The sequence below is a fragment of the Aspergillus caelatus genome (assembly GCF_009193585.1).
Source record: "Aspergillus caelatus strain CBS 763.97 unplaced genomic scaffold BDV27scaffold_330, whole genome shotgun sequence".
NCBI classification, from domain to species: Eukaryota; Fungi; Ascomycota; class Eurotiomycetes; order Eurotiales; family Aspergillaceae; genus Aspergillus; species Aspergillus caelatus.
In genome coordinates, this window is record NW_022475593.1 from 1,151 (window position 1) to 17,649 (window position 16,499).

The 16,499-nt window shown below is 48.9% G+C and overlaps 6 protein-coding genes across 6 annotated transcripts; 4 read left to right on the top strand and 2 right to left on the bottom strand.

Moving 5' to 3' along the window:
* Positions 1–566: 566 nt before the first annotated feature.
* Positions 567–2,475, bottom strand: BDV27DRAFT_69029 (Inosine/uridine-preferring nucleoside hydrolase domain-containing protein). The gene is made up of 5 exons (XM_032077315.1): positions 2,410–2,475; positions 1,824–2,323; positions 1,259–1,767; positions 960–1,206; positions 567–896 (listed from the first exon to the last, which is right to left on the bottom strand). Exons 2-5 carry the CDS (start codon positions 1,996–1,998, stop codon positions 721–723), a joined length of 1,107 nt encoding a protein of 368 aa, XP_031921557.1. The 5' UTR covers positions 1,999–2,323; positions 2,410–2,475; the 3' UTR covers positions 567–720.
* An 800-nt stretch (positions 2,476–3,275) lies between these two features.
* Positions 3,276–6,844, bottom strand: BDV27DRAFT_69027 (WD40 repeat domain-containing protein). The gene is made up of 3 exons (XM_032077314.1): positions 6,139–6,844; positions 5,808–6,079; positions 3,276–5,753 (listed from the first exon to the last, which is right to left on the bottom strand). The coding sequence occupies exons 1-3, from the start codon at positions 6,676–6,678 to the stop codon at positions 3,422–3,424; spliced, it is 3,144 nt and encodes a 1,047-aa protein (XP_031921558.1). The 5' UTR covers positions 6,679–6,844; the 3' UTR covers positions 3,276–3,421.
* Positions 6,845–8,181: 1,337 nt separating this feature from the next.
* rrg9 (mitochondrial ribosome assembly protein RRG9) lies at positions 8,182–9,608 on the top strand. The gene has a single exon (XM_032069040.1). It carries the CDS (start codon positions 8,459–8,461, stop codon positions 9,314–9,316), a length of 858 nt encoding a protein of 285 aa, XP_031921559.1. The 5' UTR covers positions 8,182–8,458; the 3' UTR covers positions 9,317–9,608.
* A 435-nt stretch (positions 9,609–10,043) lies between these two features.
* On the top strand, positions 10,044–12,780 carry BDV27DRAFT_69039 (putative intracellular protein transport protein (Sat1)). Its single transcript, XM_032077316.1, has 3 exons — positions 10,044–10,667; positions 10,736–11,806; positions 11,865–12,780. Exons 1-3 carry the CDS (start codon positions 10,133–10,135, stop codon positions 12,746–12,748), a joined length of 2,490 nt encoding a protein of 829 aa, XP_031921560.1. The 5' UTR covers positions 10,044–10,132; the 3' UTR covers positions 12,749–12,780.
* Positions 12,781–12,996: 216 nt separating this feature from the next.
* Positions 12,997–14,808, top strand: BDV27DRAFT_137660 (Mob1/phocein family protein). The gene is made up of 6 exons (XM_032069041.1): positions 12,997–13,321; positions 13,400–13,589; positions 13,824–13,987; positions 14,059–14,152; positions 14,202–14,335; positions 14,384–14,808. The coding sequence occupies exons 2-6, from the start codon at positions 13,567–13,569 to the stop codon at positions 14,623–14,625; spliced, it is 657 nt and encodes a 218-aa protein (XP_031921561.1). The 5' UTR covers positions 12,997–13,321; positions 13,400–13,566; the 3' UTR covers positions 14,626–14,808.
* A 147-nt stretch (positions 14,809–14,955) lies between these two features.
* On the top strand, positions 14,956–16,276 carry BDV27DRAFT_137661 (F1F0 ATP synthase subunit 5). Its single transcript, XM_032069042.1, has 4 exons — positions 14,956–15,212; positions 15,411–15,722; positions 15,807–15,896; positions 15,955–16,276. The coding sequence occupies exons 1-4, from the start codon at positions 15,048–15,050 to the stop codon at positions 16,066–16,068; spliced, it is 681 nt and encodes a 226-aa protein (XP_031921562.1). The 5' UTR covers positions 14,956–15,047; the 3' UTR covers positions 16,069–16,276.
* The last annotated feature ends 223 nt before the right edge of the window (positions 16,277–16,499 follow it).

Consider the following 16,499-nt stretch of genomic DNA (forward strand, 5'->3'; position numbering starts at 1 on the left):
CTTTTTCAGACAAGCACATGGTCACCCCGAAACCGCCATTAAAAGGCAAACTGGCACACACAGTAATACGGCGCTGTTACTATAGATCTGAGCATGGCCTTCAACTACTTTCCTCCCTGATTTTCCCCCTTCTCACCCTTTGGTAGCGCGTTGCTTCGATTATTTCTTCGTCTTACCACCTGTAGTTACTGTACTTGTGTCCGCAACAAATTCCTGTATCATACTACCGTTATCTGTACGTATTCGTACAACATATTAGTTCACATTAGCGACTAGACATAGCACATCTTTTCAAAGGTAGACATTCGAGAATAGTGTCTATTGGACAGGTCACATCAGATCATACCTCAACTTTATACATAACCGACGAAAGATTTCCTCGCCTCGTCTAGATCTCATGATTTGCGGAGAGTTCCAAAAACACATACTAACACAGAGCACAGTCATGTGGTTCTGACGATGTACGTGGGTGGCTTGGGTATTGTCTAATTGATAACCGTGGGCTTACTGCACCTGTTGACATTTTTAATGTAACGCAAGATCTTCCATCTAGTCTAAATATATTCACTATATGTGCGACCAAATAAAGCTTGAACATACTAGTCCGGCAACGTTTGTCATACAAAAAGTCTCTATGACCTCATAGCCCCAACCGTTCTATATCTATAATCAAGATAAGTGCAGTCATATCCCAAGATAGCCATGACAAAGGACATCCACTCAAGGACACGTGGGAGGCTTCCACATAGCCTGCTTCATCATGTCCTTGAGTTTTAAGCCATCGATACGGTTCACATAGGTGACATTGCGTACGCCCGGTGGCTTAAGCATGGCCTGGTAGACATGGATGTTTCCGTAATTAGGACTTCCATAAGAGATATCGACATCGATATAGGCTACCAACCAGTTAGTAACGTCACTCCCTGTTGAGAAATACAGAATCCAGACATCTCACTTACCAGTAGTAGTATTAGTAGCAAGAGACCGGTCAACCATGAGGGCAGCCGCAGTCTCATCCCAAAAAGGAAACTCAGTGCCATAGTGGTTATGGAAGAGCTTGGTATACTCATTCTTGACCGTGTAGACCTCATCGAGGTACTCTTGTGTTGACTGCACCTGATTGGCCACGTTCCCAGTAATAATGATCTCGGGAAATTCTGCATTAAGAGCAATTTTCGCAGCTTCCGGGTCGATCATCAAGTTGATCTGTAGTTGTTGTTACTTAGCTTATCCTTGGAGTGTGGGTTAGTACACCTACATCGGAGTTGATGTCCGCCTGCAAATAATCACCCGTGACCTGATACATATTCACATCCACGTAGCCTCCCATGATGACCAGTTCCTTGGTCAGGGAAGCGAAATCGGGATCCATTCGCACAGCTAAGGCGATGTTGGTCAACGCCCCGGCGGAGTAGATGGAGACTTGATGCGGATATTTGTGGACCATCTCAACCATGAAGTTGGCGGCAGACGTGGAGTGGTTGATCTTAGTAGTTGGGAACCCCTCAACAAAAGCGGGCTTGACGATCCGATTTGGATCCCCTGATGTTGGGTCATTACCGAGTGCTTCTGCTGTTGCATTCTCTAGAGCAAAAGCGCCCTCCCAGGGGAGTTTGCCGTGCACGCTTTCCCATGCCTGGAAGCGCTCAGGTGTATTGATTAGGGGATAGGTGGCGCCCGCATAGACTGGTATGCAGCTGAGGTTCCCGAGCTCTAAGTTGGCTAGCGCATGATATGCGCATTGACGCTGCCAGGAATTGGCAGTATCTAGAAGAGTGTTAGAGCAGTGGCTAGTACTGTATAAGAAAACACGAGGAGCTCACCGGAGACTAGCCCCAGAACCTGGACGTCGCTCTTGAGTGCGATCAAGAATGGAAGAAAACTAACGGCCCCCCAGTCGTTATCCAGGATAGCATATCTATTTCCGGGTTGGCTGACGGGTGAACCCAAGGCCATGGAAAGAAAGAACAACGATGAAAGAGAGCGAGTGGGCCACATCTTTACAGAAGGGGCGTTTGAGCCTCAGGAATTGAATGATTTCTCTGCACGACGGCTCGGGTTGCATTTATATGCTTGGTAATTGTGATGGTGGGTCAGGCTCAGCCGGACTGCTCTTCACTGGATTCCGGCCATGGACTTAACCGTCACCCTATCGTGCACCATAGCACCTATCGGCTTTTCGTCACCACACAATAGCCTTCGTTGGTTGTGACCCTAGCGGAGAGAAACGGTGAGTATAGATAACGATCAGCGTCCACATTTCCTATGCGGGTAGGTGTTCGCGGGTGAAGTTTTTCTAAAGTAATGAGCAGATGTCTTTCCCCTGAATTCGATGGTCAATTAGAGCCAGCGCAGAGAACATCATAGTGGTAACTTATTGACCATTTAATTATATGAAGAATATCTTACCTCCTGTCCTTGAATTTGGTCGTAGTAAGGCGTAATGGTATCATAGCATATCTCCCAGAGCGTGATTCGGAGACACGAGACTGGAGATAAGACTGCTGATAAACAGACTCGGCAGTGTCTTATCTTCACTGGAGGAGCTACCGGCAATGGTGCCACGGTAAATGAAAGTGGCGCCTCGGAGTTATCATCTAGTCACTGGTTCCACTGCTTTTTGTCCCAAGAACTTAACGGCTTATCAAATATGGCAGGCTTGGAAAATAGGAAGTCCAGATGCTCGTGTTCAATACAAGTAAACCAAAAGACTGTTACCCGTTTAATAGGGAACGGACATCACTATAATGTCGAACAGGCTTCATTCAGATCTGAGCGGGGTTTTGAAAACACTGTCAATATAAAAATAGGGTTTTGGGGGCTGCGATCAACAAGGCTTCCCCGCCACCCGAGGAAATACTGGGTATCATTTTAAGCTTGAGCAGGAGAAGTATAAGGAGGGCGTTGGTGAAGCCAAAAGGGAATACAAAAGGAGGGGAGGAGAAGAAAACACAGGTGAACAGGGATGACAGATATTCAGACTACCCAACAGGGCAAAGGGCTGTGGTTGCAAATGTAAACAATCCGGAAAAATAAGAGAAAAAGAAAATGAAATAAGGATAAAGATGAAAGACTGGGAAAGATAGGGCACCATCACCGAAGACTCCACTAGACCTGCTAAAGAACCCATTAAAAGCCAAAGAAGGAAAAAGAGAAGGGGAGGGGGGGGGGGGAAGAAAAAAAGAATAAACGCCCGCAATGCTAGGGAAGACCACTCTCAGACATAAGTAACCCAAAATAAAAGTACCCTTCGCTTTTCCCATGCAAAGTGAGATTGGTAATCCCCAGTCCGATATAGAAGTTTTCATAGCCCACAAGATGCACTGTGGAAAAGGTGACGAAAATGTTGAACTCGAAACGATCGGGAAAAGATTGTATAAAGCGTTCAATGGCGTAAAAGAGTGACATGGAATATATTTCATCACTCCGCATATTCTTCGGTCGAGTGACTGCTGGAAGATGTCGGGGATTGCTTCTGACTCAAGTTACAGGTTGGATGGGCATGGATATTGAGATTACGAACCGAGGACTCTCCTGTGTTCAGGTTTTCATTTTCTTTTCCGCTGCTGTCGGTCTCAGTTTCAGTGCTTTCACTGCCCTTTGTTCGATGATGTAAAGCGCGTAGTGTAAGCCCGAGTTCCCGCTCCAGCTCTTTTTGAGAGGGCAGATTCTCTTTCGTTCCATTAAGTTTCTTTCTATAAGCTCGCAGTGTACGGCAGACTTGTTCGGTAGACATGTTAAGGCTTCCGAACTCAGTCTTTCCGCCATACCTAGTACGGGATCGGATGTCTAATGGTGAGCGGTGATTGCTGTGGCTTAAGTGGCTGGTCTTTTTCGCGGGGGTTGACTTGGGACTAGGAGGTGACGGTGTCCTACGTGATCTCTCTAGACGCGAGCTAGAGCGTGCTGATGCTGGTGTCGGTGTCGGCGGTGTAGCGTCTCCATTCTTGGTCGACGAGGGCGCAAGAGAAAGTTTTGACAGTTTGCGTATGAGTGGCGGAGATTGCTCGCGCGTCGGTGTGGAGGACCCTGTCCCATGCTCATGTCGAAATTCGGCAAGTTCATTCTTTGATAAGATCTTCCGTATAGGAGGTCTAGAAAGGGTCATCTCCTTTGCACCCTCATCTTCCTCCTTTGACGTGGTTCTGGTGATTTCTTGCGCTTGGAGGGGCTGCACCGAAATGTTCCACATCATCACAACACCGTCCATACCTGAGCTTATCAATGTGCGTACGACGGTTCGACTGGACGGATCAGGGTTCCTTTCCAGCAACTGCACGTCACTCACACCCTCTGTATGGCCGAATTCACCAGTGAGTAATACACCTCGGTCCAAGTCATACACACGTATCGACTTATCAGTGCTGGCCACTCCTATTAATAGCTTGGGACTATGTCCCAAGATTTCCCCAGCTACTGTCAATGCACCCATTACCACCGCATCATTGGAATCGGAATCGACAGCTCGGATAGAATTCAGATGACGACCGGACGGTATCTCATATTGGTGTACACATCGGTCTGCCGTGGATATGACAAGGACATCTGTGTCATCTGCGGACAAGGACATAGAGACCGGGGACGATTTCAATGTTATGACTTTGGAAATCATGTAAGCAATCGAAACACCCTCATCGGCCTCTCGGGTCACACGCTCCCTAATCAGTACCGTGCGATCAGCAGAGCATGAGAGAAGGATTTCCCCATCGTTGATAAAAAGAACCTGCCCCACAGCGCCTACGTGGTCATCCATCGTTTGGACTAACTTTAGGCTGTCTTCTGTTATCTGAAAAAGCTGTACCATGCGGTCACGGCCGCAACTGGCGATGAGACAAGAGTCGAAAGCTGTGCTCAACGCAATACCAGTGACTTCGGCTCCATGAGCTCGGACTTGATTCATGCACTTCCAAGACTGTCCTTCTAGCACTCGTAATACACCGAATTTATCGCCAGAAACGAACACATTCATCCCGTCGCTGGCCCTCACTACCCTCAATTCATTTGAGGCTTCTTCATCTACACCCGGAACTTCCTCCAAAGGAATGACTCGAGAACCCCGGCACTTGCCAAGAGTGTCCCAGAAGTTCACTGTGCCATTACATGACCACGTGAAGAAGTCGGCCTCCAGGTCATTCGGTACCTTTAATGGACCGATCCCAAGCACAGCATCTCGATGAGCAGGCATAGTGGTCTCCACGTGGCTCTGTTCATCCTCCACGGCATCAAACGGGTAGATATGGATAGCTCGGGTCGTATCAACTGTAACTATGTGGGTTGTCAGAGATCCCATGCATGCGATAGCAGGCCCTCTGCATTTCTGTTCCTCGGAGGGCGTTTCAGAAAGGCCAGGCGACAAGGGGGCAGCAGATGATTGTAGAACCTCAAATGGGAATCTCTGCATTCGCCTGCCTCGACCGCCAGCCCATACACAGGAACGATCCGAGTCCACCATCAAGGACGTGATGCTGAAACCCACGTTCTCCACCAGAGTTATTTTCTGAGAGCCCTCTGCGTCACTGAGAAAACACAGCGCACCCGTATCCGTGCCTACCACGGCCTCATGGTCAGAAACGCTTGCCACACTTGTAAACGTGCTCTCTGCCAAAGACCCCAGTAAACAGTTTCTTCCAGACAGTGCTCGCGGAGCAAAGCTAGGTGAGCTAGGGGCGGATTCCATGTTGTGGCGAGTCTTAGTAGGCGATGCAGGCCTTGTTTCTGGCAGTCTCCAGACTTTGACGTGTCGAACTCCCACCCTAAATATGATTTAGTCCCCCTATCATGTCATTGAATTGTCTGGAGAGACCTACGTGATCAAAGTTTGGCCCATGAAACACATGTCCCGTATCGAAGACGTGCATTTGTTGGTTAAATGGAGCTTTGCGGCGCCACTTTTCAGACTGACCGACCAAACAAACAGAAAGCCGTCATTAGTGTCACCAAGCGTAGCCAGGTACTGGGAGTCACTGCTAAAAGCAAGCCCGCGGACGCCGAAGGTATGTTCAGTAAGAATTGACAGCGGAACATCGGAAGGGGCGTCTTTGGCAGTTGAGTAGATCAAGACTCTAGGGCCATATCCAGTCTAGAAGAAGATCAGTAAACCCTGTACTATTAGTCAGATGGGATGTTTAAACCACGCACCTCGCCCACAGCAAGGAATCTCCCGTTTGGGCTAATTGAAACACTTGTAACTGCTTTTACTCTTTCTCGTGAAGACCAGGCGCGGCTGCTGTTACTTTCTGCCAACTCATTCGCCGGTGAGCCGCTGAGAATGGCGTTATGGGCTGTGGACTTAACGCCTGATAACGGCCTGGTGCGAGTATCTGGTGTGCTTGGAGGAGTAGATTGATGGTAGAACGAAGTGACAGGGTGGACGCTCGAGGCAGAGGGGCGTGCTCGGAAGAAGCGTTGATTCACATTGCCCGCCTCGTCTAATTCAGCTAGGATGGCTGCTGAACCCGCGCAAATGGCAAACGATTTGCTCTGGTCATGACTGGAAAATCCATGGGGAGAAGTTGTAGTCGTACCGATCACGGTCTGTAGGGATAAGGTTGCCTGGTGTTGCGGTGCTTTGTTGGGAGTCCGCGGGGGTCTTAAGCCTGGAGAATTGGTGGGTGTGATTCGGAGGGACGAGCCTGCGCCAACTGCTTTGCCTTTGGCGTTCAACGAGTTGTACGCCATGACCAGTCTGGGATGGATCTGGTCACAATCATTCAAAAACTTCGATGGACAAAGACTCAAATTTTAAACGTATGTCTCGACTAGGATTTTGGTCGCGCTTTGGGCTGGTAGCTTTCACAAGCTATTTCGGTGCCATTCAGTAATTCGCAACCAGAAGAAACCAGAGAAAACAAATAGGTAAGAATATGTTTTCTTGCTTTGCAGCAGTAAGCCTCTCGATTATAGTGATGATAGACTGAACTTGGCCGGAGAGGCGTTTTGTGGGTGATAGCACAAATGTGGGAGGGGTGAAGGAATGACCGAGCTCGGGGAGCCCAGAAAGAAGCTCAGTCGATGTGGACCGGGTATAAAGGAGCGACCAATAGGTTGGAGTGGGAAGGGAGAAAGAGGGAAGAAAAGACCAAAAGGCGAAAAGAGAGATTAGCGAAGGTACGGAAGACTGGAGGTAGATATGAAGCTAAAAGGAATGAAAGCAGAGAGCACAACTGCGTATGTCCGTCAGTAAACAAGGTGTTTTTGCGGCATTCCAGCGGGCGGAGAATATCCCAAGGAAACCAACTCACGAGACGAATGATGAATGAATAAATGAAAGAATGATTGGCGAATCTCTCTCAGCCCTTAATCCTTGGCACAGAGAGAGGATCTGACAGAGGGAAAGAGACGAACCTTTTAGCTCTCGAGCTAAGGGTATCTTAAGATCCATCAACTAAAAGGGAGATCATTTACTTGAATGAGACTTCCTTTTGTTCTTTATTTGGGAGATGACAACCCTAAACTCCTTTGGGCGAGTACCGCCAATTTTAAGTTCATCTGGAAAGAAGTAAATTAAATGAAGGGCCACCTCCATACATACGGGAAATCCTCCGGAAGGGAAGAGGGAAATTGGCTAATTTTGAACCTAGGTCTGAAAATGAAAAACAAAAAAAGAAAAACCAGAAAGGAAAAGAGAGGGAAGAAAAAAAGGAGCATGTTTGGCTGGGCACCAAGCGCTTGAACTCCCCCTGTGGATCAGTCACAGAGCACCAAGTGGTCTAGTCTTCTAGTTAGTCTCATATTGGATGTGGAGATGCCAATCATTCTTCCCAGAATGGTAATTCAGGGAATCCTTAAACAAAACCCCCGTTCGAAACTTCGAATATAAAAGGGAAAGGATAATCCTTTCCACCATAAGCCATGGCAACACTTCAGCGCTTCTCTGACGCAAGGACAGCTGGTGAGGGATGATAGGGGACACAAGATGTAGGTAGGATATGTTCACTATATTACAGCTGAACAGCAGCTGTATAAACAGTTGGCGCGTGTATGATAGGATTGAGCCTTCGAGCAATACTGGTGAGCTTAGGATAGGATTCTCTCTTTCCGCTCACCTGTGGTAAGCAACAATTTTGAGAGCTCTGAACTAGAAATACAGGGGTTAGGATTTTACGGCAGAAAGTGCCCCGTAATTGATGTTTGATGAATTAAGGTCTATTCCTTATTTGCCAGGGCCTCCACGGAGGTCCATTTGTGAATCACATACATATTACCCTTGCGTTTATGGGGATTGAACTTTATTTTCTGTTACAGAATCATTAAGGGCTCCTTTTGTATCTGATATATTCTTCCCAAAATCCAACGTCATTCTAATCGCTTTCCGATAAGGTCACGTGGTCATCTTTATCGCCTGAGGTGGAAACTGTTCTGGATCTTTTCCAGATTTCTCTGCTATCGAACTTCTTCAGGTCAAAGATCGACAACATTCTCTCTTCGCTCCTCTATAGCTGCTTGAAGAGGCTTTACCATGGCAGCCTTCTGTGCCAGCTCTGCTAGGCTAGCTCTACCCACCCTTCTGCGCAACGTTTATCGCTCCGAGTTTGCCTCTGAGCTTCATTCCTCCCGTCCCGTCTCTCTGCGTCAGGTGTCTTACTCCCATCACCGTTTTAGCAATGGCCGGAGCTTCGCTTCTCTCTCGAGGCTACTGGCTTCTCAACCAGGATCGCACGTGAACTCACAGCCATCTTCGCTACCAGCCATCACTGAATCAAGTTCAGAACAACTAGATGCCGCTGGGGACGGTTCTGTTGGTGGAGCGCCTGCAAAGGATGCAGCAGACCATCGTGATCGGCGGGACCCAAATAAACCTGCGAGAAAGACGAAGATGGCGAAGTTTGCATCATCATCGCAAGCAGAACCTGATGCAACCTCACTCAAATCCTCTCGCGATAAGAAACACGCACGCAGTGATCGTACCTCCCCGGATTACAAACCTAAGAAGAAGAAGGAGCACTGGCAAGTTCAAAAAGATGCCTTGAAGAAGAAATTCAAGGAGGGATGGAATCCATCTAAAAAACTTTCGCCCGACGCTCTTGAGGGTATCCGCCACTTACATGCCGTAGCTCCGGACAAGTTTACGACCCCTGTCCTTGCCGAGCAATTCCAGGTATCACCGGAAGCCATCAGGCGTATTTTAAAAAGCAAATGGCGTCCTTCCGAAGCAGAAATGGAGGACAGGCGCAAGCGATGGGAGAAGCGGCATGATCGAATCTGGAGTCATCTATCGGAGCTAGGCCTCCGACCGAAAACAAAACGCACAGAGGCCTTAGACGATTCAAACATACTGTATGGTAAGGGCGAAGAAGGCAACAAACCGTCAGAGTAATCTGTTGTCGTGCTCAGAGAGTCATGAAAGCATTGTGCATATTGAAGAGATAAGTAATACAGCTAATAGTACATAATAACACCCAAAATTATTATTACTGTTTCTCTTTTTATTCTCTTCCTCCCTGTCTCTGTTTTCGTTTTCTTTTTTGTTTTATTTTTGTCTTCTTTTTCCTTTCTCCTTACCCCATGGTCTTTTGAAATTGCTGGCATTGTGCAGAATGCCTGAATTACTTGGCTCCATAATTAATGTGTCCCTTTTGCGGAGACACGTTTTACCAAGTGATTCTTCTGTATCACGTAAAACAAGCCCTATTGTTTTTTTTAGGTTAAATTCTACGGATATGAAATAAAATAAAAATAAGTAACATAAAACCTCTTCATCCGGAGCATTTCATAGACACATGCATTATCAACCCCAACCGAAGCGACTAAAAAACAGGGAAAAGTCCCCGTTGGACTATAAACGACGCTAACCTTAAAGTGTCTGACGGTTACTCTCAATTGATTTGGCCGACAAGGTGCATGCAACGCGACTCTGGCCCGTTCATTCACGCAGTTTTCTTTTTGTTTTTCTTTTTCTCTTTCCCCTCGTTCTCTCGCTTACGATGGCTCATCCAATTTGACAGCATGGCATAACCGGCTATTGCCAATTGTTTCCCCGCCTATCCTATTCATTTACGTACCATATCGGCGGCGTTAAACGGAGGAGAAGCGGACACCCTCTGGTGGCGGCTGTTGGTACCCACCGTTTACCCCAAGCTTCTTGCTTCCTGCTGCTTTTCTCCGCCCATATGGTCACCTTGCGACCCTCGCCATGCCGTCGGACATCCAAGTCTTTGTGAAATGGAAAGATCAAACAATATTCGCCGGTGAAGATGTGGAATGTACAATAACCTTTAAGAACGTTGTGGAGGGAAATGTGGAGAGCAACAATGGCAGACAGCTCTCACCGCAGAGGAAATCGTCTCGACCGAGCAGTACCACGCCTCACTCGGACTCCTTCTCCCTGAAATCGCCGAGGAATCTATTCTCCAACCCGAATCGCCGATCCTCCACGACCGTCTCAAGGAGAAGCCCGTCCCATCGCGTTTCCTCATCGTTAAGTTCACCATTGGTCGGTTCCCATAGCTTTCCGCCTCCTTCGACACCTCGCAATGGCCCGCCCCCCAGTCACAAGCATAAGCGTTCCATTTCGATATTATCAATTGATAGCGAAGGAGGTGGGGATAGGACCCCAAAAACGTCTTCCCCCTTCACCCGCTCGAGGCCAGCCAGAGGGCATGGGCGTTCTGCGAGTTTGCAGGTGGTACCAAAGCGATTCGAAGGTTATGATGACATATTTCCCAAGGGTATGTCACTTGATTTGGCATCGGCGCTCGATTGCTCGTAACTTGCACTGACAGTGACTGTAACCTAGGTGGGCGTCATACCACGCGGGGTGTCCCACCTGAATCTCCCATGAACGTCCCTCCACAAAATCTACGAGTCGATGTGGATGCGGCGGCCAGGGCTAGTCGCTCTAGATCTGGTACGATGAGTCCGATTAAATCAGCCGAATCACCGCGGGGGCCTGCACGTCGACCTCAATTACCTCCAATGGATTTCAAGTTCCCACCTTCCGCGAGCGACACGAGCAATCCCCGACCCGGCGCATCACCAACGATACCGGCTGGAGAGCATGGCAACGCACTAATGGTGGCAAAGCCGAATGGCAAAGAGCCCTCTGCTTTAGCTGCGCCAGGTAACCTGCCGCAGCTTACCAAGATTATGTCGACGTCGAGCTTGAGTGGAAGCCATAGAAGCAGTGGCGAATTCTACTCTGTCGGGAATGATTCCTCAGAAACCTTGCAGTCAGAATACACGAATTACTCTATGACAGTCCCACGAACACCTGTCTCTCGACACGGGCGGCACATGTCCAGCGTTGACTCTGCGGCCTGGCTGCCCAATGGCCAGACGTTGCTAATGGGATATGCCCAGATAAGTGCATCGTTTACAGTGGATGGCTCACTGATCCACCAATCATCTTTTGAGGAAGTCAAGAGGAAAGGCGTAGTGGGTGACCAAGGGAATGCTGTCGGTATATCCAATGGACGGAGCGCCGCAAGCAGCGATAAGAATCGTAAAGGAGGTGGTTTCTGGGGCGCTTTTAAATGGAACGCAATAGAAGAGTCCATTAACGGTCTACTTTCCAAAAATGAGCTTGATGGTCTACGCGATATGCGAGGTGTCACCTCATCACGATCGATACCCTTACTATCCACACCCCAGTCGCTCCTCTTCGTGGATCTCCGACTAGCACCCGGAGAAGAGCAGTCCTACTCATTTTCCTTCACCTTACCCCGTGGTCTCCCAGCAAGCCACAAGGGAAAGGCCATAAAGATCTCCTATAACCTAGTCATTGGCACACAACGACCAAGTGTCCGTAATGAACCGCAGCGTGTCAACCGCATTACTATACCGTTCCGTGTATTTAGCGGCGTCGATGGTAAGTAGCTCCATATGGCTCAATAGTTCCTCTCTATGGCGCAACTAATGTATTGTAGGTCAAGGAGATATCCTTGGCCATGACTTGATGAACCCCTATGTGCTTCTCCGAGATGAAGCTAGAGTACAGAAGGTTCGGCCGAGTCCGCCGCCATCTACTAAGCCCAAGAGTATCAGCGGTACTACGTGGAACTCAGCGCCTGAGTTCTTAGGCTATGTGGATGATATTCTCGAACAACACTCCCAGGGCGCTCTTCTGCAACCCCCTGAGACTCCTCTCGAAAAGCGCCCAAGCTACGACCTGTCGTTGGGCCCGCTGTCCTGCAAGGATGCCATTGATCTCGCGATTCTGCGAAGCAACCAGGCTCTTAACTCGTCGCGAAGCCCCAATCGATTTGAGATTGCACGCAATGGGCGTCGTATTGCCGTTGTGGTGCTCAATCGACCAGCTCATCGATTAGGGGAAACTATCATTGCTACGGTGAACTTTGCCGGTGCTGCGCTTCCCTGCTATGCGATTCGAGCCGCGCTAGAGACATCGGAGAAAGTGGCTGGGTCATTAGCAGTGCGGTCTGGCGCAAGCATCCGCCGTGCTACTCGAAAAGTGCATGCTTCTTTCTTCGAAAATACCTTGTACTCCACACGAGTCGTCTTTAGCCCTGCTATCCCCATCTCTGCTACCCCTACGATCCTAACAACTGGAGTCAACCATGAGTGGGAACTACGGTTTGAATTTGTGACGCCAACCATGCACACCGACCCAGGAGTCGGCCCGTCTGGCGCTACTTTACTCGAAACCGTGCATGAAGACGACCGGGGACGGATCATGAATGCTTTAGAGAACATCGGGTGTGAGTCGTTTGAGATTGCGATCCCTATCACAGTATATGGGGAGACAGTCCGAGAAAGACTCCCCGAGGAGAATGAAGGATACTCTATATAAATAATTTTGTGGTGGACATGAATGGGCATGTCCCTGCGGTCTCTATCTATATGGAAGGAACTACTATAACCCCTTCTTAATGACTCTCATAGATATCGTCCCCATGCGTGGGGCAAATAAATGTATGTATGTTATTGGCAAGCCATTGTTAACGAAGCGCAATCGAGATGGTCCGGTTTTTTCTTTTTTTTTCTCTTTTTCTTTGTCTCTATTTATTTTCCCTGATTTAAATGTAATATATAAATATAAATAAATCATTAATCATTCCTAATAGATGCATCAAGATCTCCCTTGAATGTGGCTACATGAAAGGGGAGCGGTGGATGTCACCCGGGCAACCCATGGATTGGCCATGACTGGTGCCTTCGGCATCCATGGAACACATGCGCTTGGAGGTTCCGCTCTGGCGAGATCGTGGAGAAAAAGGAACCTTGATCGATGACGGAATTGAGCTTGTGTTGATCGGAGAGCTTTCGATTGCCCACCGCTTCTTGATTTTCTTAGCTGGAGACCTCTCAGCCGCACCGTCACCTGATTGAGTTAATCACAGTTCCATAGCATTTTCCGTGAAAAGTGAGATTTATCCCCTCCAACATCACTCACTCGCTTTACCCACGATTAACCCCTGCCTTGTCTGGTTCTGGAATGTAGGCGCATTCTCGACCACCCACGCCGCGCACATCAACACTTCAACCTACCGCAACAAAGTCAAATCAGTACAGATCCGATTGCTTGGAGGTCGGATAGCGGGGCATTTTTGCGCGCTTGATCTGGAGGATCGATAAAAGAGAAAGGAAGGACCGAGAAGAGAAAGAAGAATGGCTTCATTCATCACCACCATGTCGGTTCCCATTACCCCTGTTGTTGTTTCTTCTACTACTACTACTACCACCACCACCACCACTCATACTACTCCCTTTGCCCCGCCATCGTCTTCAACATCATCTCACCCGTTGCCACTCCGACTGAGTCCCTCGATTCATTACAATAATTCCCCCCTCACAGAACCTCCTTCTTACCTGTCGCCGATTGTGCGCGCGATTAAAGACGAAACATGTGGACTAACCCCTCCCAGCAATGCGCGGACACGAGCGCCGTTTAAGCCACGGTCGGCGGCCAAAGGCACGAGCAGTTACCAGTTGAGACAGTTTGCAGAGGCGACGCTCGGGAGTGGGAGTCTCAGAAAGGCTGTGATGCTTCCTGAGGGGGAGGACTTGAATGAGTGGCTAGCAGTTAATGGTGAGCTCTCGAACTCGTCGCCAATGCGATCGGGTGGTTGTCGCGCGCCGCTAATACACTATCTTCGACAGTGGTGGATTTCTACAATCAGATCAATCTTCTCTATGGTTCTATTACAGAGTTTTGTTCACCACAGTCATGCCCGGAGATGAAAGCCACAGATGAGTGCGTAACCTTCCTGGGGATTGTCCGGATTACGGCTGACACGAGATAGATTTGAGTACCTTTGGCAAGACTCGGAGCACTTTAAGCGGCCGACGAAGATGTCTGCTCCGGAGTACATCGAACACCTGATGAGCTGGGTTCAAAGTAATATTGATAATGAACAAATGTTTCCCAGCCGACTAGGTATGTCCATAGCCATTGACTCTGAGCGACTTCGCTAATGCAAACCAGGCGTTCCGTTCCCCAAAGCCTTTACCAGCCTGATCCGTCAGATCTTCAAGCGGTTATACCGGGTATACGCACACATCTACTGTCATCATTACCCTGTCATCGTGCATCTGGGACTCGAACCGCATCTGAATACAAGCTTCAAACACTACGTATTGTTCATCGACGAACATCGGCTGGCGAGCGGGAAAGACTTCTGGGGTCCGCTGGGAGATCTGGTTGAGAGCATGTTGCGGAGCGATTAACGGGGTTGTTCGGTTGACTTGGCAAATTGAGGATCTAGATTGGGCATGGCGGTGATGGTCGGTTTCCAATCAACCAATGTACTGAATGACGGCGTTTGGTGGGGGTTTGTTTTTTTTTAGCATTTTGTCATTGTTATAGTTAAAAGATGGTTCCTGCAATCACAATGAGCGGCGTTGTGTTGAGTGTGTTCAGAATGAGAATCTTATCCATAGCCAAAAGTTGTTTTGTAGTGTAGCCGAAAAACCCGGCGTGTGCGGATACTCACGTGACCGGCGAGAATTGTTGGACGGAACATCAACTCAACTCCATCCCAGCACGACCACCGGCCATTTGCTCCCCTCTCCGACCGACGTTCGCACCGTCTCGCATCCACTACCCTCCCTCCTCCACTCCCTCGAGGTCTTCTTAGATATCTGTCACAATGATGCCCACTCGGTTCGCCCGCGCCGGCCTGCGTGCCACCCAGCAGTTCTCCGTTCCTCGCACTGCCGCTGTCAACGGCCTGAGGACCTACGCTACCCCGGCCCAGGAGGTCAAGCCTCCTGTGTCTCTGTACGGTGTTGACGGTACCTATGCTACTGCTCTGGTATGTGCCTTGCCGATCGAGTTGGATGGGTTGGGTGGGATTGAGTTCTGTTGTGGTTTCCATTGACCCGAGGCGTTGAAAATCCCCTCAAAACCGCGTCCGAGCCATTAAGATTGCACCTCAATCCGAAGCCCCGAATCCCCCAACCACCACGTTCTAAGCTGGAACACCCGTCACTAACCAAATGACAACGAACAGTTCACTGCCTCCGCCAAGTCCGCCAACCTTGAGCAGACCTCCAAGGCCCTCTCCGTTCTCGGCGAGACCCTCAAGGCCGACCGCAAGTTGACCGGTCTCATCTCCGCTCCCACCCTGACTACCTCCGACAAGTCCCAGATCGTCCAGGAGCTCCAGAAGCTCACCGGTGATAAGGGTGACATTGTCAAGAACTTCCTCGAGACCCTCGCCGAGAACAACCGTCTGGGTCTGTTGGAGGGTGTCTGCGAGAAGTTTGCGACTCTGATGGGTGCTCACCGTGGTGAGATCGACCTCAACATCACTAGCGCTCAGGTACATCCCTCCATACTCTGCACTTCCTTCCTCCGACTGTGCAAAATCATATTGTCTTGACCCGCTACTGACGAAAAATCCCAGGAACTTGACAAGAAGACCATCAACCGTCTCGAGAAGGCCGTCTCCCAGTCCCACTTCAGCCAGGGCAAGAAGCTCAAGGTTGTCACCAAGGTACTTAACTTTCGTGCTCCCATTATGGTAGATCAATTCTCGATACTAACGGAACCAGGTCAACCCTGACCTCGTCGGTGGACTTGTTGTCGAGATCGGTGACCGCACCATCGACCTCAGCGTTTCCTCCAAGATCGCCAAGCTCAACAAGGCCCTCACCGATGCCCTGTAAATTAGATATACCTCTGATTCCGACCCATGTACCGTACTACTACCATGACCAGTAGTGATTATTGTTTCCTTTTCTTTTTGGACCTGAGGCATTTCGCATGACTCGATCTGAGTGATAGACAGAATTGAGTTATCCCCTTCATCCTTTGCCAATGTATCGAGAGTAGCATTTGCCCATAACATGACATGACATGCATATATCCTATTAATCGACTCTCCGTAGCTCATATACAGTAGCCAAATCAAGACTGCCTCTTTGTAACCACCTCCGATCAAAGCGAGCTAATTAAAGTTATACAATCTCAACAGAACCCACCATCCCACCAATCAAGGCCCCTTTCCCTAATTGAATGAACAGAGAGAATCAATAACACGCCGTAAATGCACCTTACAACTACGTATAAGTCTTATTCACTTACCCAGAGATAGCAC

What these genes read in the sequence shown, in the direction of transcription:
- rrg9 (XM_032069040.1), top strand. Translation starts at nt 8,459, where the DNA reads ATGGCAGCCTTCTGTGCCAGCTCTGCTAGGCTAGCTCTACCCACCCTT.
- BDV27DRAFT_137661 (XM_032069042.1), top strand. Translation starts at nt 15,048, where the DNA reads ATGATGCCCACTCGGTTCGCCCGCGCCGGCCTGCGTGCCACCCAGCAG. An exon ending in GTACCTATGCTACTGCTCTG is followed by an intron (nt 15,213 to 15,410) that starts GTATGTGCCTTG and finishes GACAACGAACAG; the next exon opens with TTCACTGCCTCCGCCAAGTC. An exon ending in TCAACATCACTAGCGCTCAG is followed by an intron (nt 15,723 to 15,806) that starts GTACATCCCTCC and finishes GAAAAATCCCAG; the next exon opens with GAACTTGACAAGAAGACCAT.
- BDV27DRAFT_69039 (XM_032077316.1), top strand. Translation starts at nt 10,133, where the DNA reads ATGCCGTCGGACATCCAAGTCTTTGTGAAATGGAAAGATCAAACAATA. An exon ending in TGATGACATATTTCCCAAGG is followed by an intron (nt 10,668 to 10,735) that starts GTATGTCACTTG and finishes ACTGTAACCTAG; the next exon opens with GTGGGCGTCATACCACGCGG. An exon ending in TGTATTTAGCGGCGTCGATG is followed by an intron (nt 11,807 to 11,864) that starts GTAAGTAGCTCC and finishes AATGTATTGTAG; the next exon opens with GTCAAGGAGATATCCTTGGC.
- BDV27DRAFT_69029 (XM_032077315.1), bottom strand. Translation starts at nt 1,998, where the DNA reads ATGTGGCCCACTCGCTCTCTTTCATCGTTGTTCTTTCTTTCCATGGCC. An exon ending in GGTTCTGGGGCTAGTCTCCG is followed by an intron (nt 1,768 to 1,823) that starts GTGAGCTCCTCG and finishes ACACTCTTCTAG; the next exon opens with ATACTGCCAATTCCTGGCAG. An exon ending in TGCTACTAATACTACTACTG is followed by an intron (nt 897 to 959) that starts GTAAGTGAGATG and finishes ACTGGTTGGTAG; the next exon opens with CCTATATCGATGTCGATATC.
- BDV27DRAFT_69027 (XM_032077314.1), bottom strand. Translation starts at nt 6,678, where the DNA reads ATGGCGTACAACTCGTTGAACGCCAAAGGCAAAGCAGTTGGCGCAGGC. An exon ending in GATTCCTTGCTGTGGGCGAG is followed by an intron (nt 6,080 to 6,138) that starts GTGCGTGGTTTA and finishes ATCTTCTTCTAG; the next exon opens with ACTGGATATGGCCCTAGAGT. An exon ending in ATGGGCCAAACTTTGATCAC is followed by an intron (nt 5,754 to 5,807) that starts GTAGGTCTCTCC and finishes AATCATATTTAG; the next exon opens with GGTGGGAGTTCGACACGTCA.
- BDV27DRAFT_137660 (XM_032069041.1), top strand. Translation starts at nt 13,567, where the DNA reads ATGGCTTCATTCATCACCACCAT. An exon ending in GAGATGAAAGCCACAGATGA is followed by an intron (nt 14,153 to 14,201) that starts GTGCGTAACCTT and finishes GACACGAGATAG; the next exon opens with ATTTGAGTACCTTTGGCAAG. An exon ending in AATGTTTCCCAGCCGACTAG is followed by an intron (nt 14,336 to 14,383) that starts GTATGTCCATAG and finishes AATGCAAACCAG; the next exon opens with GCGTTCCGTTCCCCAAAGCC.